This window comes from Atractosteus spatula, chromosome 16 (assembly GCF_055471065.1).
Source record: "Atractosteus spatula isolate fAtrSpa1 chromosome 16, fAtrSpa1.hap1, whole genome shotgun sequence".
Taxonomy (NCBI): domain Eukaryota; kingdom Metazoa; phylum Chordata; class Actinopteri; order Semionotiformes; family Lepisosteidae; genus Atractosteus; species Atractosteus spatula.
Window position 1 is genome coordinate 15,105,364 of NC_142721.1, and position 21,779 is coordinate 15,127,142.

At 40.9% G+C, this 21,779-nt stretch overlaps 1 protein-coding gene across 1 annotated transcript in view; it reads right to left on the minus strand.

The window, feature by feature from the left end:
* Nucleotides 1–932: 932 nt before the first annotated feature.
* Nucleotides 933–21,779, minus strand: part of luzp2 (leucine zipper protein 2) — a 139,204-nt gene continuing 118,357 nt past the window's right edge. The window contains exons 10-12 of the mRNA XM_088934826.1: nucleotides 13,908–14,006; nucleotides 4,910–4,990; nucleotides 933–1,454 (exon numbers count right to left, since the gene is read on the minus strand). Of these exons, the coding sequence (XP_088790952.1) occupies nucleotides 1,347–1,454; nucleotides 4,910–4,990; nucleotides 13,908–14,006 (288 nt within the window). The 3' untranslated portion in view covers nucleotides 933–1,346. The remainder of the gene's footprint in view (nucleotides 1,455–4,909; nucleotides 4,991–13,907; nucleotides 14,007–21,779) is intronic.

The following is a 21,779-nucleotide window of genomic DNA, read 5'->3' on the forward strand; positions in this document are numbered from 1 at the left end:
AGCTCAGTACAGGAGTCTCCAGCCCTGGTCCTGGACAGCCCCAGTCTGCTCAGTTCAGGAGTCTCCAGCCCTGGTCTTGGAGAGACCCAATCTGCTCAGTTCAGGAGTCTCCAGCCCTGGTCCTGGACAGCCCCATTCGGCTCAGGACAGGAGTCTCCAGCCCTGGTCCTGGACAGCCCCATTCGGCTCAGGACAGGAGTCTCCAGCCCTGGTCCTGGACAGCCCCAATCTGCTCAGGACAGGAGTCTCCAGCCCTGGTCCTGGACAGCCCCATTCGGCTCAGGACAGGAGTCTCTAGCCCTGGTCTTGGAGAGCCCCAATCTAGCTAACAGGTCACATGTCTGAAGATTGGGAACACCTGGAGGTTATTGATCAATTTAGCAAGTAATCTGACCAATAAACAGACTCTTGCATACTGAATGTACAGTAGGCTTGATCTGGGTCCTACATGATCTGTATATTGCTTAGTTAAATCACCTGTTGAGTTGCTCACAAAAATATTGTCCCAACATTTAGAACAGTGCTGATTTAATCGTGACCTATAAAACTTGCTGGAGTGGACCAGGAGTGGAGACCTCTAGTTTATAGCATGCACTAGGTCAGCTCTCAGAGCTGTAGAATGCTTTATTTTCTTGATTTCTCTGTTCTTTAATTCGTGTTTTTTTGCTTTTACTATAGTATATTGTAGTATAGTTGAATAAAGGAAATGTTTATACATTAATGTTTGCCTGTATGTGTAATTCATGTAATTGTTCAATTAAAAACTAAGACTCTACAGTACATAGAGGCAAGAATTAAAGGCATAAGTATTCACCTTTTTTATATGTTCTTCTCCTACTGCAGAATTTTCTAGCTTTCCCAGTGGGATCTAATTAGAGAGAAGTGCAGCACAATGCCACACTGCATACGTGACATGAAATATTCATTTTCGATTTTCTTTTTGTTTTGGATTTTGTAATGTAAAGGGCCTACCAGCAGAGGAAAATCAATGCAAATCATTGGGCGTCACAGGTCAAATCAGTTTCAAACATTTGGCATCCAATTATGAAGTTATATTCTGGCACTGAAGGAAAAAAAATAGTTTGACTCTGACTTATTTAGCTGTTTATGGAAAGATGTCAACAGAATCAAAAACAGAGATCTAATGCATGCCTCTACAATATATTTCAATTCACAAGGGGGCTCCTGTTTGGAGAAGTGATTTTGTGTCCCTGTAGAAGTGTGCGGTAGGGGTGGGGGCATGCCTTGATATTGATCAGAACAAAAATGACATTATAGCATACAGAAAGCTCAAACGCAAGTCCTCGGAATATTTACACGTGAATTGTTACTTTTTGTCCTTTCAGTCATATGCCGTCCTCTGACTTTATGACGTCACTGTTGTCCAGCTTTCTCTTGTCGTCTTCCGTTGACTTTAAGACTTCATTCTTGTCCTGGGAGACGTCATGGGGTTTCTGTTGCAAGTTTCAGAAGTAAGAGAAAGGAATCATTTATTTCTTTACCCTTCTTGAAAATAACTCACAAATTTATATGTATAATTTATATTCAAAACATTAAAGTGCTCCCTCTTTTGTGTATTTAAATGCTTATTGGAGTTTATAATTACAGTTTAGAAAAGAAAGACAAACAGTCACTGCTCTCTAAAACATTGATAGAGGTGTCCAGCTCGTTCTCAAAGGTGCACTACAGGATGAGCTAGCATTGATTGCTGCCCCTAACTGTCACTCGGCGCTGGTTGCCATAGATACCTATCTGACAGGAGACATAGACCACCTGGCAATTTCTGAGCTTGTCCACTTCAGGTGGTTCAGGATATTTAAGGGCTGCTCTGACACTGTGCAGGGCTCTGTTATAGAGTTTCACCTCTGAGCGCTTTGGGTCATCATTCCTGTGTTTCTCTAGCTTTGTTCCCTACAGTAGCTATGCTTTGTTTGGAATCCTGGCCTCAGCTTGTGTTTTCAACTTTGTTCCCCGACCAGCTCTTGGCTTGTTACTTCTCGGTGCTACTCTTCTTTGACCCTGTCTTGTATACTATGACAACACCATCAGATTCTCCCTTGTGCTTTGCTACCTGGACCTCACCCTTGTTTCGCTCTGACCATGCCTCTTGGAGTGTTTTCTGTGCTTGTACTGTCTACACACTTACAAACTCAGCTTTGTTCCTAACTGTGCTAACTTCCTGATTCTCTAACTTGCTACAGCACCACATCTCCCTGTGTGCTCAGCACAGCTCCGCCCACTTCAGAATGCTGCTTACTGTACATCTTCTCTGTAACTATACTGCTTGCTCTGCTTCCCCGTCTGTGTGCTACCGGCTCAGCTGCCTTGACCAGTGTATGTAAGGTTCATCTTACATCCCACAGCCCCTGCTTCAGGTGGAATTAACACCACTAGACATTACAACAGGACTCTAGACCCCTAAACCCCAATACATTGCCACCGGTCCACCACCAGCAATGCATATCGTGAGGGAGTCCTGACTTGGCAGTCAAGAGGCTCAAGTCCAGAAGAAAAAGGAGAATAAAAGTTCTCACTCTCACAATCACATGTGTGGGGTTTGTCTGCATCTTCTCAAGGTGTTTTGAATCTGGAGTCCACAGGGCACAATGCTCGGTTCCTCCTGTTTCCCCCACCATAGCTAGTATGTGTTTCTACGTTGTTATTAAATGTCAGTACAGGGAACAGAGACTGGGAAATGAAGACAGGTAAATCACATGTTTTTACATGCATAACGCCCAGTGTTCGAGTTTTTTAATGAATTGTTTTTTATTTGCTTTTGATGATCGTTTGAGATCTTACTATTTTCGTGAGATGGTTATTAAAACCCAAAAGATCGAAATCAGCTTCAGTACGTTACCATGTAGAATACAGTGACGCTGTCAGGATCAAAGTGAAACGTCACCTGATGATATTCAACAGCACAGGGATGAGCATGAATGAGTTTGGTTTGCGGTAAGTTGCCATCAATCAATGACATCAATAAATGACTGTAATTCTCCCGTAAATTGCTAGAACAGCTTAAAGATGAAGTGGATCAAAAAGAAAGTATTTAAAAAATGTTATTGGGGTCATAATTCCTTCAAATAAAGTATTTCCAAAATGATGTATCACATATTTGGGAATAATAATAATAATAATAATAATAATAATTGTCTTGCAGATCATTTTCAGGTTCTTAACATATCTATTGTATGTGACTGACTTCAACGTCAGTGCAAATTGACTTGCTGTAGCAGTCAGTGTCAGAGCACTTTGTGTTAATAAGGATTTAGGTAAATTGCTGCAATTCAAACAACGCAAATAACATATGCCTGAAGTATATTGTGAAACAAATCTTGTGTTTTTGTTTTAAATTAATTCTGTACTCCACAGAAAAGAATAGGCTCAGATGAACATCTTTCACTACGGTGCTACAGTTTTAATTATGTTTCCACTCTGGTTTAGTTGTCAGCGAATACATTTTTCTGCGTGTGCAGTAGACTTGCGATCTTTTAGAGCGAAAGCCTTGTCTTATTAAAATGAACAACTTGTGTTACGGAACGGTTTAATTTCCGATTCCCACGTTCAGTTAGTGCGTGGTTCAATTAAAAAATGTTGACATGTTTTTAACAAGAGTCAAGAGTTGAAGAAACTGTGATGCTCATGCTGCTTTCTAAGGATTAGTCTTAGTTATCTGCCTTGACCACAATTAAAAGAGAAATGCAGGCTGCTCCGTTTTCAAAAGGTAACTTAGTGCAAATACAGCACTGTAACTCAAAGACATGTGCAGTTCAATGGCTCAAACGGATAGATTAAGCAGAGCAATGAGCTCCAATGTCAAGCAGAGACTGTACACATCATTTTTAAGAGCCCAGCTGGCTACTGAAAGCAAAAACTAGCGAGGCCTGCTTCAGTGAAGAGCCTGGGAAAATATTTCTTCAATAACACTTTCTATCAATGGAAGAAAAGGCCTCTGAATGAGAGTGTTGGACCAAGCAGCGAATTTCATAGCCATTAGGAATCCAAATAATTTTACAATAACACAATACAAACATGCAGTCACTTCGTTGTCTCAGCACACAGACTATTTTTGGCCCTACCCTTAACCATAGCTGCTGGGGGTAAATTTGGTTCCCCGTTACTGAGGGCGAATAAATTACCGTTAGCTTATGCCACTGCAGTGCCATGTGAAGAATTATACTACATACAGTATTACTCATTCACCCGGCAAGCTGAACGCACTTTTTACTCCCCAGTCTGAAAATAAATACCTGAGATCCGAAATCCAGAAGTGATTAAAAGTTAAATGCTAACTTTCTTTTTCATTATCAAGGCCCATAAACAACTGACAGTTGTGTCTAGCTATCCCTGTTATCTTTTACTAGAGGTGTTCTTCTGACAGTAGGGAACCTTGTTGCAGCTTGCTAATTAAGGAGTGAGGTATTTGATGAAACACAAAACGAACAGTCTCTTTCTCCCTTTGGCACACCCCCTAGAGCCAGGAAGCACAGTAATTGCTAGATCGTGGGCTACACTCTAGTAGCTTGTACACTTTTGCATGACAATAACTAAGGCTGGAACCTATTTGCTGTATCTCTGCAGTAGGAGAGCTGACAATAGAAGCTGGTATTTCCTTTACTTTTCCTTATCGTGGAGCAACATTTCATTTTTCTGTGCTATACTGGGAATTGGCAACGATTCCCCTTGCGGGGTTGCTCCTGGTTGGAATTGTTGGATATGAGGTGCCTACAGCAATCCTAATGTCAATAATGATGCTGAATGAGCTCTTCTGCATCAGACAATGTGAGAGCCATGTGCTTTTCACCCTGCGAGTCACAGATTCTTAACAACAGCACTACAAGTTTGCATGCCTCTCCACAGCCACAGGAGGCTGAGCTGTTAGTGTGTCAGATAAAATAAAACAAATTACCTGATTATAGGAATTCGGGTCAACTGTTTTTTTCTCCAATGACAAATTTTCAGTTTGGTTTTTGAAGCAGGTGGTGCCAACCTGTAGACAAAAACAATATTAGAAATAAATCTTTCAGTACTATTGATAATAAGCCTGCAGCCATATCACCCTGCAACTCTCAACTGGCAGCCCCACTGGAGCTCAGCAGTGTGAGCCTGGTCAGTACCTGGATGAGAGACCTCCTGGGAAGCTATGGTTGCTGCTGGAAGAGGTGTTAGTGGGGCCAGCAGGGGGCGCTCACCCTGCGGTCTGTGTGGGTCCTAATGCCCCAGTATAGTGATGGGGACACTATACTGTAAAAAGGCACTGTCCTGCGGATGAGAAGTAAAACCAAGATCCTGACTCTCTGTGGTCATTAAAGATCCCTGGCATGTCTCGATAATAGTAAGGAGTTATCCCGATATCCAGGCCAAATTTCCTCCCTCAGCCTTTACCACGGCCTCCAAATTGTCCCCATGTGTGATTGGCTCGCACTTGCCCTGCGATAGACTGGCATCCTGTCCAGGGTGTACCCTGCCTTGCGCTCGTTGCTTGCCGTGGTGTAGCTCAGGCTTCCCGCGACACCGTGTGGTATAAAGCGGTTTGGTAAATAACATGACTATTGATAATAATAATAATAATGGGTCCTATCTGCGAGGGGTCTGTATATTATCCCCATGTTCGTGTGGGTTTGCTCTGGGTGCTCTGGATTCCTCCAACCATCCAAAGCCATGCTGGTAGGTTAATTGGATTCTGGGAAAATGGGCACTAGGGTGAGTGTGCGTGCTCTGTGATGGACTGGCATCCCATCCAGGGTGTATCTTGCCTTGTGCCTGCTGCTTGCCGGGACAGGCTCTGGTTCAATTCTGACCCTGAATTGGATAGACCGGGTACAAAATGGATGGATGAATGGATAATAATAACCATTATTATTGACATTGAGCAGCATGGTAGAGAAGTGGTCAGTGTTGTTGCCTCAGAGCATTAGGGCCCTTGGTTCAATTTTGGACCTGGGGTACTATCTGTGTGTATGTTCTCCCTTTTGTTTGCATGTGTTTCCTCTGCTGTAATTCCACAATCCAAAAACATACTGGTAGGTTAATTGGCTTCTCCTATGATATTAGCTCCGGTATGCGCCTGTGTGTCTGTCCACCCTGTTTCTTTATTTCGGAGCAACACTTTTTTGTGTTATACTGGTAACCGGCAAATATGAGCAAGGTGTACCCCACCCTGGCCCTCTTGGCTTGCTAGAACAGGCTCCAGCTATGTGATACTGAATTGCAAGAAGTGGTTGAAAAATGGATGGATTATTGCATTATTTCTCCTGTAATAATATTAACATTTTTTGGAAAAATGCCGCTTGGCAACATTTAAGCAGGAGATAATTCCAATACAGTCATGTAATGTAGTCATATAGAAGTATAGTATTAGCGTTTAGCATCCCCAAATATTTTCTCAGTTTTTAGTTCCTAAATTTCAGCATAGACGTTCACATTGGTCATATTCCATTTTCTGAATGTTGTTTAAGAAAGAAAAAAGCTGAATTCAGGAGAAATGTAATAGACACATTGACAAGCAAATGGTGAAATGCACCGCCTTCTTCATTAATGCATGCTGTGGGCGCAAGATGTGTGTATTCGATTTTTAGATCACACAGAGCACTTGCGCTTAAACACACAACAGTTTCCTTATTTCATCGAAAAACCCACCATTACATAATGCAGTACGTGCCTAAGTAGGTCGCTAACTTTAAACTAATAAATGCATGACATTTAGAATGAAATTTATTGTCTGAAGAGGTAATTGAAAATAGAGTAAATGTTAAACAAAAAAGCCTCTAAACCACTTTCAGATTAAGCTGAGAAAATTCCACATTTATCTCGGTACTTCACAGTAGCTACAGGTTAGCCATACACAATTCGGCAGTTCTCATAATTGCCTGCCTTCTGACCTGTCTGAGGTGTTGCCTGTCTTCAGTCACAGTACTGACACTTTCATAGACAAGAAATGTCAATAGTTCTGAGGATCACAATTTCAGTCCTGGAGTACCCTTCTGCTTTTCCATTCACCTGAATTCTTAATTGCCTAATTGAACTCACTGTTTTCTTACTAGGACAATTTGAAGCCCTTCTTTGTTCTTAAGAAGCTGGATTATTAGAGAGATCTAGAAAACATACTGCACAGCAGCTCTTGGATGGGAAACCTGAAATGAATCCAGTGGTTCTCAGCACCAGTCCTGGAGGACTCCAGTGTCTTCTGGTTTGTGTTCCATCTGAACTTTTAATCCATTGAGCCAATATAACTCCATCTGATTGTCCTTTCAACTCTTAAGAAATTGGTGAGACTTAAAGTGGAACTGCTAAGCTATTTTTGAATTTAGGGGTTAGAAGGAATTAGCATTGATGAGTGCATTTTCAAAACACAATAAAAGTGAAATGTACACAGTCACTTGTAAAACCTTCAATTTACATTACAAAATAGATACAATTTCCAGGTATGTGCAGAGCCATGATCTGTGACTCAGCACGAGGTAACAAAACGTCTGGTGACGTGTTACACCCCTATTACATTGTACGCTTTGACACAATTGTAACCCAGTAGAAATATTGCTCTTGACTTTGAGATGGTTTTGCTGATAAATGGAACTTACTTGTAAACGCTGCATGGAGAACATGTTGGAACATTTCTGCGGTGAAATGTCTGCTGTACAACCTGTACTTATTCATTACAGTCATTACAGTGACTAGTGAGCAGGAAGGGCCGCATCACGTCACCATTCGTGGGAACTGAAAAGTGAGTTTGCGACAACAGGGTGACGTATAGTACTAGTATAGTACTATCACAAAGTTCATGATTTTGTGCTTAATTCAAAATTTATACAATTTCTCTATAAAGTCAAAGAATTTATTTTGTTAACAAGATTTAATAACCAGTCTGAGAGATTGGGGCTGCAGTTTCCCTTTAAGTATTTATGATCAACCCTGAAATTCCTGAAAGATATTTTCACAACCTCCCCCTTTTCAGGTATTTGGACCTCTGCACAACTTTGCTGCTTTTTTAGATGGAAGTGCTGATACAGTATCATTACACCTTTGCCTGACTATAAGGTCACCTATCAAGAGCAGTTTAGTTAGAAATAAAGAAGCAGACACCTAAATAAACAGGTTGAGGAAAAACCAGACGTTGAGATGAGAGTTCTCCTTGCTCTTTTTTTTTCCCCAACACCAGACCTGCAGCAAAGTAGCTGTGTAACCAACGGCTGACTGCGGAAACAGGTTAAAAAGCTCTAATCAAATTCTATTCAAGCAAGACATTCAATTACAAGTCTCAGCAATTATGAGCTTGGTTGGAAGAAAAATCAGAAGACAGGAGGGTTGTCTGGGGCCGGGGCTGAGAAGCGCCGTGAGGTCACTGTGAGTCAGAAGCTTAAATGAGACCGCATGGTAAAAAAGTGAAGACTTGCCAGAGGAGGCATGATGTGACCAGACAGCTCAAAGAAGCAAGCCTTCCTGGGTGTCAAACATTCAGCCAGCGAACCGAGGTCAGAGACGCTGAAACACTGTCAGATGTGTGCCCTTATCTACTGTACCATAGGAAAGTGGGACTTTAGCAGAAATTGAGTGAAAACAAGTAATGTGCATAATGTACTAAGGTGCTGAGGTAGTGTAACAAGGCTCATTGTGACAGAAGTGATGACACCTCTTGAAACCCAGGCGGTGTTGAACTCCAGTGGAGCTGCGGTCCTGCTTTTTCAGTTATGTGCCCCGTAGGGACGGGCACTGCGTGTCCTCAGAGTCCGCAAGCCCCAACGTGCTTGGAGACCCTTCAGGTTTGGGGGTGGTTTGCCGAGGGAAATTTTTAGAGGTGAAAGCTGCCAATTTCCGCGTCTCGGTGTTCCGAGAGTGCTTGTCACTACAGCGACAGCTGTAATCCATGACCGTATTTTTACGCAGAAATACAGTATGTGGGCAGGATCAGAGCACTGCGAGGGGGCACAGGCGAGGACTCCAGAGTGTGGCAGTTTAAATTGAAATGTAAGGCCTGCTAGTTGATTATGACTTCTCTCAGAGAGCTCTTCATTCATAGCTGCTCCTCTGGGATCTATTTCTCCAAACAGCAGTGGTGAATGGTAATTGGTAATGAGTAGCTATTGAGTTTTACATAATACTAGAAAATTACTAAATGCTCACAGAGCATTTGCTGACTACAGGAAGGCACAATAATAATTTAGCTTGGAGAAAACCATTTTCTATGTCTTTTTGCGCCAAAGCTAGTTTACACTTGAAGGTATTTGAAAGACATCATTCTTGAGAGAACTCTCTCTTTCTGTGGTAGAGCCTGTGATTCAATTTGCTACAGTAGGTTCAGAAGTTCAGGTTTTCCACAAGTTGTTATTCAGGCAATATTATTCAGAATGTACATTCCAGACTTGTATAAACATCCACTTCTCTGTACAGTACGTCTTTTAATATGCATTAGGTAAGTTTGAGGAAAAAATATAAAAGTTCTAGTTTACTCTAATAAAATAAATCTCTAATAAAGACACATAGTCTTTGCTGATATATTTATTTTAAACAAAATTTGAAACAGATTTGACTGTGCAGCCTCAAATTGAAGTCCAACTTCAATCAAAAAACAAATGTTTTCTTATCTTATTAATATATTCCAATAATCACTAGAGCATTACAGGAGTTTTCTTTTGATGTTTTGTAATTCCTCCTTGAATCAAATAATCAGCCATCATTTCCCCTCGGTAGAGTTCAAATGTGCTGCTGCAGATTGATACTGAAGTTGCATATGCATCACCTTGTCTAGTCCCTTCATCTCCAAAATAAAAAGACAGATCTCTGCTTTCAAGCAGCTTCATCTTAATTCTGTCTTTTAAGTTTTCAAGCTTAGTGCAGATATGAACCGCTCCAAAGTCTGGCAGGGAAAAAGTTGTGAGCAAAGGAATTTGTGCTCATACTTGAGAAGCTTGGGTCCAACCCACTTAAATTGGACCGAGGGATTTTCACAAGAAACACATTTGATTTCTGGACAGAAGTGAATTTATACAGAATGAGCAAAGTGAGGCTTCAGATAGCATGGGGGGGGTGGGGGTGGGGGTGATTAAAATGATTTCTAGCGATTTCCGTCTGAGTTCACTGCCTTACAACAAAATGCTGATGAGCTCGTTTGTGCTTCAGTCTGCAAAGTACAGAATATTGCTAATGCAGCAATGAGGGAGAAGGAGCAATAGCAGGACTGAGAGCTCTCCGTGAAGCCAGTATAAGAAGGTTTAATGGCAAATCAGCGCGGCCGTTTTCAGTCAATATCATTTTGATGATGGTCTGACTGTGCATTTCACGTGCCTTTTAAAAGAAAGCATCACTGTCAATGCTTAACCATACATTTCCCGTTTACATGCAAAATGATACTTTATTAAAGTGTGCAATGTGGGATAGCTGCGGTTTACAGGGCTGTATCCTTTATGAAGATCAGTGTAATGTCATTCTGCACATTCAACAATTCTCAGCAGGAATTTCAGAGTTTAAATTATGAGCTATAATTTCTTATGAAAGGACTATTTCACGTATATTGTGCTGTAATACCGTACTTTGACACTGAGTGCAGCAACAGGAAACCTCACTCCCAGCTATGGATTTTCACCTGGTAAAATGTCCCGGTTAGATGCGTTGCAACCAAAGAGTTAAATCTAACTGCAGCCTATTCATGAATAGGACAGACGCCAGGGCGGAGTGACGAACTCAGAGCCTAATTCAATTTGAACTCATAAGTCCCATTTAGGTGAGGAAAATAATGAATTGCTATTTTCTCCAGCAGTGGGAACTCCCGTAGAGGAAATGAGAAAAAAAAAAAGAACAAGAAAGTACTTCTGACACATTTTCATTAGAGGATGACTGGAAGTCTAAATGCCCTTCCTTAGAGACAGCAAGCATCTCCATCTTGCCCAGGTTCCCTTCCTGCATTATTATTAATATTATTAATAACCTCATGTCAAGGAACACCTTCCATTAAAATCCTTCACTTTCGTCCCTTCCCTAAGGACCCCTCAGCTTTGACACTTAATTAAAACCTTGTGGCAGTCTGTGCCCTCTGTGCTTATTTTAGTGTGATTGCAATCGCTGGTGTGAGATTGCATCTAATGCGTTTAAAGAAACCGTTCCAGTTCCAGTTAAGAATGGGATGTGTTTGGCCTCCCTCTGCATCATTCATCTCTCTGTTTGGAGATACCCAGGGTATCTGCAGCCCTGCCAAGAGTCAGAACTGGTGCGGATTCACTTCAAACTTGAACCATCTTTAGACATCAGAAATGGACGTTACAGGGGACCAGGATACAGGCTGGTCTGGGTATTCGGATGGGATTTGAAAAACCCGAGTTCACGTGCATCTCCCAGCGTGCTTGGCTATGCTGTAACAAAGGCAGCAATGAGCACATGCAGATAACATGGAGAGGAACAAGGAGGAGGAGGAGTCGCTGGCCTTAACAAGAAAGAATTCTTCAATAATTCACAGCTGGCAAGTATGGGAACCGTGGGCTCTCAGGATCACTCCAGCTCCTGCATGATTGATGATCTTTAATCTCAGCGATTGAGAACACTCCTAAACACGAGTCCCCTTAGGGATGAGATAGGAGCAGGTGCCCTTGAAGCAAAGTGCTCTTTTTAGTTCTCCCTGTCTAAAACTAAATCAGCAGAGCAGCGACTGTGTTAAACACGCGAATCCGAACATACGGTACGCATAAACATTGGAGTCTGCACCTTCCTGACCAAAAGAGTTCACTTGCCAATCGTTAATTGCTTAATCAATAAACACTCAATAGTTTGGCAGTTTCATGGTTTGTTTGTTTTTTTCAGATGGCATTGTTTCATTCTCATGGATCTAAAAGATACTTATAAAACTACAATAAATGTACAATATAGCACATTGTGACAGGCAAACTTCATACTAACCTCACCACGGGTCACCTTGAGCCCAGCTCAGAGTTGCAATCCTATACAAAAAACGTGACTCCAACTCATGTTCGGACACGTTCTGAGTCTCACTTAGCACTGATCCGTTGTTTCATTCAATGGGTTAATGTGCGGCACGCAAATTGAAACAACATAAAAATACAGTATATACCGCCACAGAAAAATAAAGCATCGTTTTCAGCAAACTGCTAAGGAGTTTAAGTTGCACCAGAGTCAAGCAATTAATAGGCTAAATACCAGTTAGCCTAGCGAGAGATCAAGGAATAAAAAGCACCTTTACTATGAGTTTGGAAGTCATTTACTGTAGCTCTACATGATCTTCCTGTTTCCTTGATTTCATCTCCCTGTCCACCAGTCTCCTCCCCATTACCAGGGGCAGGAAATACTGTACATGCAAAACAAAATGGAACCCATTTTTTCTAGGGGTTCATTTTCCAGGGTTAAAGAAGGTAAAAATGAGCCGCGAGTTTAATTATCGGACAAACCTGCTTTTTTCTTTGCTTCAGGGGGATGTTTTTATCTCCCATCTCTCTCATTTATGTGAAAAATGTCAACTTTTGAAGAAGACATTTCGTTAAGAATAATGCCACACCAGCCCTTTGCAAGGAGCCTAGCGTTGCGTGAGGTTTGCTCTTTTTTCTGCCCTTGTAGCAATCTGAACGCTTTGCAACAGAGCGCTGAAAACATAATGGAATATTTTCCTCTATTACTTGGTGTCTGTCATTAACTGAGGTCGGAGGAATTGAAATTTCTGTGGTATAAAAAGATCTCGAAAACCATTTGGATTGTAAAGTCTTTCTCTCTGTCTATTCAGTAAGCACTCAAAAGGGCTGGATTAATCTTTGTCACCCCCACTCTCAGAATGTCAAACCAGACTTCTAATCTGTGGATTTTCTTTTAGGTGAAAGGAAACTGAATGAAAATTGTGTGGAGGAGTGGGTGACTCAGGAAACTAAGCTGGAAAAATCACTTCAGAGGAAAGGTTTTAAATAACAGCAGCACCAGATATTATCTGTATTTTTTCTTTCATATTGAAATATGAAGTTATTTCAGTTTTTTTCCATGAAGTAGTATCAGATTGTCCAACAGCTAGTACACTCAGTGAAGTGATGGATATACAGTAGCATACTTCACTGTTCAATCTGTTTGTGATGGACTCGTTCATCAGGGACCCTAATTCCTACCTTTCATAAACACTGAACCAAGATGTGTTATTCATTATGTCACAGGTCTTGAGTCCTGGTCCTGGAGAGTCTCAGTCCAGCAGGTTACATACAGTAGGCATTTAGGCATGGACCAATTTACCTATGATCAATTTAACAGGAGGCACATTCAATTAGGCAATTTAGAGATCAATTAGAACAAAAATCAGAATATCCATTAGCCTTCAAGGATCAGTGATCCCTTTACTGTGACCTTACTTTAACATGTACTACTAATGTTTAAATAACAGGTGATTTAGGGCAACCTATTGTATGACATGGACTGGGGGCTCTCCAGGACCAGGGTTGGAGACCCCTGCATGAGGTAGTGAGAAAATAAGACTAGACAGTATTTCTGCGACAGTTATCGCTTCACTTTTTGAAGGTACCGTTCCATGTCAAACATGGTTTTTGAAAACCAAAAGAGATTCTCATCTACAAGCTAGCTAGTTTGGCAATTAATAATTGAATTGAGCTTTGTCATAGATTTACACAGAACTATTGCCAAGATAAATATATACCTAGAAGACCTTCTGAACCATTCAGCAGCAGCACACAGTAGATGTGAGGGTTCTGGATTCGTAACTATATGGCTGTGGGTTCGAATCTTATGTGAAGCACTGCTTTTGTCCCCTAGAGAAAAGTGCTTAATTTAGATTGTTCCAGTAAAATGCTCTGCTGAATAAATGAGTACGAATGTAAACTAGCTTTGGATTAGTGCACCAGGTCAAATAAACCCAGTATTTGCCAAGGATGGTAATTGATGACCATGTCTTGTGTTAAGTACTGTCAGAATCATACCTCTTGTGTTTGGCAGGTTGTGAGTCCTGTGTCCCCTCTCTTCATGGTCTCGTTTTTTGAAGTATTTGTTGTGACAATCCTCAAAATCTTAGGAATATCCTGTGAATAAGGAATAGGACATTAATCAATTGATACTGCACCGATATTATGTATATACAAATAAAAGCAGAGAATGTTAGGATTCAATGTATACAAGACCAAAATAATATGAGTGTAGAATTTAAATCAAGGGATATTTTATGACAATTGATCAATGCACTTGTTAGACAGCGTACAAAAATGATATAAGAAGTTAGTTACTCTGGAATCCGCCCAGAGAAGAGTGACCCGATGCATTCCCAGACTCAAAGGAATGTTCTACAGTGACAGGTTAAAGGAACCAAGGCTTTGAAGTCGTGAACAGAGAAGACTACAAAGGACACCGATTCAAATATTCAAAATCCTCAAAGGCACTGACAAAGTCAACACAGTGGACATGTTCAGACTCAACACTGAATCACAAACCCAAGGGCGCAAGTGGGAAATACTGAAGTATTTAAAACCAAGAACAGGAGGCACTTATTTAGCGACAGGCTTGTGGGAGTGTGGAACAAGCTGAAGCTTATCTGGTTCAATTCCAGAAATGCCTGAATGAGATCCGTGGATTAATTACATCAGTTTCTGAGGAACAAAAGGCACTAAACAGGTCAAAATGTTTCCTCTTGCCTGTAACCATTATTCATTTCTCAAGGCAAACCTTTGATTCTTTGTAAAACGTGCTTCGGCATGATTTATTATCGTAAAAAAGTTTTTGGGCGAAATTTTCCTTTTTCAAATTATAGACACAATGGTTATATGAACCTGCTTTTATTGTTGGTGTTCAGCAGAAAATAAAACATACTGTATATAAAAACTGATACAGCCCTTATTAGATTTCTTATGAATTAAGAAGCTGGAAGGGATGGTACTGTATGTGCTTAGAAGACTCTTTGTCTCATCTTTGAAGAAAACACCTTAAATAGTCCTGGATAGAATCTAGGTTCAGCATGTTTGAAATAAACCATTTAAAAGGCAATAATAATAACATGTACTGTATGCTAACACGTATACATGCACATATTCAGTGCACTCGACTGTATGCTAAGTGCCTTTTCAAATCTGCTGTCTTCATGATTCAGAGAATAATCTAATGAACAGTAATTTTGTAGGAAGCACTGTTACTTTCTTAATTACATTATTCATTGCATTGTTCTTAGTTGCAGTTTCCTTGGATAAACACTTCACCCATCATTTCAGAGACTCAGCATTTTCCACTGATGGTTTTTACTGCAGCCATTAATTTTCACTTGTTATTTACCGATTTCCTGAAGATTTTTCATATTATGTCCCTTTATAGCTTAAACCCTGGCCTCAATATGAATAAAGACAAAAACAATGTACAGTAGCAAGTACTGTGTAGCATGGGGTTATTGCACTAACATAATAGTGTAGTATTTCTGAAGGAGAAAGTAAGGATAAGCCACTTTTAAACTAGGAATGCAAGAAGTCCCAGTGCACATCAGTGTACAGTAGTTTAGAGCCGCATTTATTTCTGAAAGACTTTCTGAAGAGTTTAGCCAAGAGACACCACTGTTCTCTCAGAGATCAGATCTAAAGCACAGGTCATTTCTGCATGCTTTATATACTGTACCCTTCCACACAGCAAATGCTGTTTGCCAAAAATGTTTTGCTAGGAAAAAGACATTCATAATGGAAACCTTTGGCCATTGGAGAAATCACACAATTTCAGCTGTCAGACTTTTCCTTCACCTAAATAAAGACCAATCCCTGCCAGAGCCACACAACAGTACTGCCAGAGCTCTCAACAGAGAGTGTCTATGTTGAACTGAATCCTACACTATATTCCATTGGTCACGGTAGGTGATCAAGACACTCAGATGGACAGCATCCCACACGTCTATGGGTTTTGATTACTGGGGGAAAAAAAAGGCAATTTCATTTTCCATTAGTAGAGAGAGGGTTATTTTTGCAGCTCTAAAGGCTTTTATTTGATTCCACCCTATATGCTTTAGTGTAGAAATAACTGAGGTGGACATAATTGCACATGACCCAGGAAAATGATGTGTTGGCTGGCAACATACCAAGCAGATGATTGTACACAGAGTGTTACATCCCAGTATGATGTTAATCCCTTAATTTCAGCTTTCTTGTCCTGGAGATGGATTGTGGCACATGGATACATACACACATACTATACTGTACATACAGTTATGTACCATATATGCATGCATTATGACACATGCATACTGTACATCTATCTATATACAGTACACGCATACAGACACACACTACATACACAAATGGACAAAATATTGCATATACTGTATGTATAAAGTGCATATTGTGAAACTGCGTGATGGAATTAATATTCAGAATTCATCGCAATAGCATGCTTTTAAAGATACCGTAACTCTTGTAAAATAAATTCCGGAGGAAATTAAGTGCTCAAAGCCAATGATTATCCTGAGAAGAAATGGGAGGCACGCTTTAATTTATTTTCAGGTTGCAGCACTCCAGATAAGCTCATGGGGTCTATAGTCGAGGCAGGCGACGAACTGCTGACTCGGGGGCAGCCTGTCACAGGTGAAGCCTTCGTTTTACTGGAGACAGGTTTGTGTCACCCTGTTATTGTTGTGTTCTTCACTGCCGCTGCATCCTCGGCAAGGAGGCAGGGAGTCAAGTGCACAGCACCGGATTTCAGCGCGATGCCCCCCACCTATCCCAAAGCTGACCTCATTATTATGCACGCAGAGACCTGCCTACCTCAAAGGAGCTACAGAATAGCAAATTAATATATGCTCTGCAGGGAGACAGGAAATTACATTTATTATCGTTTGACTCTGCAATATTTTTCATTCTGTCGGCAAATATCATTAGATGCTTAATCCAGCAGATGTTTGGACTGTCAGAAGATTTATCGCTCTGCTCTAGGAGCTATTAACTCCTTGTGGCACATCTTTCTTAGCAAGATGAGACACTGCTTTAACTACAATTCACTCTTGTCGCTAATGTTATAGCAAATCTCCTTGAATTAATTATTATTTGTCTCCATGGTTCTATATTTGAAACTTGCCCTTATGGCCTCAGAACATTGTTTCTCTGTATGTCGTAAAGCTAGTGATCGATCAAGTTATTTATTCATTGACTAATGTAACATTACTATGACAGCACAGTAAAGGAGAAAGTGTGGTCCCAATTACAATGGGAAATTGCAGGTGTTAAAGCTGTTTTTAACCTACCAAAGTCCTTCATCAAGAGACAACAAAGTTACACTATAAGAACCAGCATGCTTTGCAGTTGGATTCAAAGTCACTGAGTTGACTTAGCACAGTCAACACAGCACAGTGAAACAAAATGATACAATAATACAACAATACAATGCAGTACTGTATTGTATGTACTCTATTATATTGCTGTATGATTGTATCGTTCCGTTACACTGTGCTGTGTTGACTGTGCTAAGCTGCTATTGCACTGCGATTTCCCTCACGGGATCAATAAAGTATCTACTGTATCTATCCTGCATTTCCCAAATCAGGTAAGGTACTTATTTTAGGTATACAGTAGGTATAGGTATACTGTAGGTACAGTATTTTCATTTCAGTCAGATAGGGGGAAAAAATATTAAAAACTCATAAAACAATTCACGTAAAAGAGAACAGAGTAATACAAGTGAGAAACTAACTGTAATCGGATAAAATAATGTTCAATGTTTTCAGGTTGTTTTGCACCTACTGTATACAGTATATCATATGTAATTATATCCATGTATCATATACTACAGTATACTGTACAGTACTGTAAGTGTAGTATATATGCAAACCTACACAGGTATGTACAAGTCTTAGAAATCATTGGCACTATTGAGGATGTGTACAATGAACATATCAACCATTTCCTCAAATCCTTCACTAGTGTTTTCTATTATTACAACATTGACTGCTGTTCACACACTGTAGCGTGGTTATGCGAAAGACAAGCTTGTCATTTTGAAATCTTTCATTGACATTGATCAGAATCTTCATAAACAGTTCCAGGCAAATTGCATGACAAGCCTATATGAAGTGTTGTACTGTAGGTAATCCATCACATTCTGCAATCAAATCTACTGACTCCTTGGCAGGTGTTCCTCGTCATTAACACCGTTTGTTCCTCTCTACACAACTGTAAAGATAAAAAGCCACTTTCAGTACTGCAAAAGGAGAGACCTATCAGCACTGATTTAAACAACATGGCTACATTTTCATCAGAAGGAAAATCAGAAAGTGCAAACAGCAGAGAAAGTCAGCAGTGAATGTAGCCGAAAACAGCACCACTAGTCCTGACTAATCTACCGATTTACCTTGATTTCTCATAGCCCATATTATCAAATTACTAAGAGATGAAAACCTACAGACACACAGGACCTATGTGATTTATCCCTGCTTGTAGTGAGACTGCTTCAGATTTTCAGAATCCTTTCTTGCGATGCAAGAGGCTATTAAGAGTCATAGCAAAAAAAAATACAGACATGACATTACAAAAGACAAATATGCGAAAATCCCTCTGGGACTTGAATCAGGAGGCTCAAAGAAGGCTGTGTTGTAGAAATCAGACATATGGGATCCTTCAAGACAAGGTTGTTCCAGATTTTAGAATCACTTAGCAATAAGGGATCATGTAAGCAAGATGAGCTGAATAGTACTCTCTTGCCTGGCACCAAATTGCCTCGAGTTTGTAAAGGTGGACATTCCGGAACTATGCTGAAGGCCTGTAGCAAAGTCGGGGCTGGAAACAAGGGTGAATTTCCAGGGGTGGGGTCATCCCGTTTAGGAGAACCACATTCTGAGGATTCTCACAGGGAAATCACCAGGAGACTGTAGCTCCCTATAGAAGCAGTTCCTAGGACAGTCGGAGGTTGTCTTTTCACGGACCCTCACGGTTTAGGAAGACAGTGAGTATTTACAACGTCAATTCGGAGATAAAGGTTTTCAGACAAGACTTGTAGCGAGAGAATACTGGTAGCAGCCTTGGTCGTGTTCTGGGTCGGGACGCCGGTTACTAAAAAGATGGTTAATGAGCGCCCCTGGCCAACCTGGACCAACCGAGAGAGGTTACTGCCACTGCTATCTGGGGAAGATACGGTTACAGCTCATGTGGGGACCCCCTGCCACGCTATCAGAGAGGCCCTAATGATTCAGACCAACACCTTTTGCCTGGACTTGCAAAACTCTGATATCGGTAAAAAAAAGCAGTGCTCGAAACAAAGCTTGAGAGCTCATTGTCAGCAGTCAATCTACACCCTACACTATAGATGGACTTTCTAACCTTCATACAGTATGTACTCCTGTTATACCAGTGTCATTCACAGAATACAGTTTGACTTTCTCTGCAGGCCAGATATTTCACAACAAAGAAGGAACTGAACACGTTGAAGTAAAAGCTCCAGATGTGCTGGATTGTGACGTACAGTATTGGCCGATACCCACCAGTGAATTTGTTCTGCTCCATAAACTGAACAAAAATGTTGACACCAGCAGCCATCAGCAACAGTTATGAAAGGCAAATGAATTGCCTGTCAGCAGCACGTTGCCCTGACCTGTTATGATCTCAGTTATCAGCATTATAAGTCATGTCTCATCTCCCTGCAGTTATTCAGTTTTTACATTTCAATAAGCAAATAAAATAGGGTGCTTCAGGAGGTCATTGTCAGTGATGTCAAGCTATTTCGCAGACACAGCCAAGATGAAAGCAGAGAAGGGTTATCATACAAAGACACTTTTGTTTCCGTGTAGCCCATCAGGTGGTAAAGTATTCTGAAAGCCACTGGAAAGTGGTGAACTGCAATTAGCGGGGAAATAGACACTTAAAAGATGTGAACATCTGTGAATGGCCTTTTATTGATGTGATTGCACACAGGCGAGAAGAAAACACGGCTGCTTCTGATTGTATCTAGCACGTGTGTGTGACAGAGTTTTACAAGTTCCACAGATCACCACACTTACAGTATATCACCAGAGGTGGTCACAGAGGTCATACAAAATCTGGACCAACCAAAATTAGTGTCCGTTTACTAAAAGTGATTACATGCAAGAAAAATGTTTACTAAAGACAACAACAACAATACTAATAATAGGTTATAGGTAATAACAATGACAAAAACCTCCTTAACCCAAGACAATGATGGATTCTTTTCATCTAACAAAGAATGAAGACTCAATGTCTGATTACAGTTTGAAGGGATGTAGGGAGTAGAAAAATAAGCAAAAAAGCAAAGAGTCCCAACAACACTTTATCTGCATCAATGTCACCACATTGCGAGACCTCCACGGGTCCTGTGTGCACTCACATGCCTTACTGTGAAGTAGAAGTCAAAGACTCCAGTCAAGCAAAGGAAAAATGTTGGAGAAGGGTGGATGTGATTTGGGAGGATAATAACAGCAAGCAATCTGAAGGGTTTTCACCAATTCATGTTCTGCTGTGTCCATATTACCCACCCTATGGTGTGGGGATCAGACATGCGTCTTCTTGCTGGGGTTCCCACTTCTACCACTAACAGGCCACTAGCTGCTGCTGTGATTGTTTATTACAGTGAGTCTCAAGCAGAAACAGTCACACGTGAGGGAACTCAACGGTCCCAGCCTCCATCTCACCGCCCAAGTCATTGTGATGCCGCCTGCATTTACAGTAAAGTGCAGAAATGGGGGGGGGGGCAAAATGTTCTTTATGCGAGTGATATGAATAACGGAAAATAAAAAAAAAACCAACAGGTTTACCATATGCAAACAAAAACAGATTTCATGTGTTAGAAAACCAAAAATAAAGCTTCATGCCGTTTTATGCAGAAAAAAAAATTACAGCCAAACTGAAATGTCAGGATTAATCCCTCAGTTACCCAGAAAGAGATAAAAAGAGCACAGAAAACAAGTGTAATGTATTCAGCACGCTGCCTGTGAGTGACGAGGGAGTCCCTACAGTGCCACAGGTGGAGTAACCAGGCCTTGCTAGAGCTCGGCCTGGGACACACAGCCATCTCAAGACATCCTGCTCGGCCGAAGAAGAGGAATTGTGTGGCGACAACCTGAGCATGTGTGCTTAAAACTAGATTCAATAACTCGCGCTGTTTCCCCCCTAACCTTTCCTAACTGCACTGAAAAGCATGCCCCAGTCGCCAGTAAGTGCAAAAAAAAAATAGTGCACTATTAAGTGTCAACTTCTTCTTAATGTGTCTGCGATTGTTCATATTTTAGAAGACATGAGGTTCAGTGCTAACCAGTCTGTCTCTAAACCCTGTTCATATGGATTGACAGACAAACAAATCCACATGGCTCAGGCTGAAAACCGTTCCTCGCACACGTAAAGCCATTCAGGATTCAGCCTTTTTCTCTGAATTTGTGAGCACTTGACGTCAGCACCTATCGTGAGTTAATCATTACAATCTGAAATTAAACCCTGGTAACTAAAGTCACGGTTTCTCTCTTAATTATATAAAAATGAAGACTTTAGATTTTCATTAAGCTGGTGTGAACTGCCCGTATTATGTCTTTTTCCTTACATTAAACTGTTTTCTATTCTTTGCAGTATTTTAAAATATTTTTTCTGCTCAGGATCTGTATCAAAATTCGTATTGATAAATAATGATACGATGTAATTGTCACGTTCGTAGACCCCTCCTCTTAAGGGTGCTCCAGCCCTTCCTTGTTTTCCACTCATCTCCCGCACCTGCTCCCTGTTCTCACCCCCTTTTCAGTTCTCCTTAAAAGCCAGGCGCTCACTCTATTCCGGGCTCTGCTCTGGTTTCCGTACCAGGCGAGTCCGGGACCTGGAAGAGCCTGGTCCCGTTAAGGTTTTAGT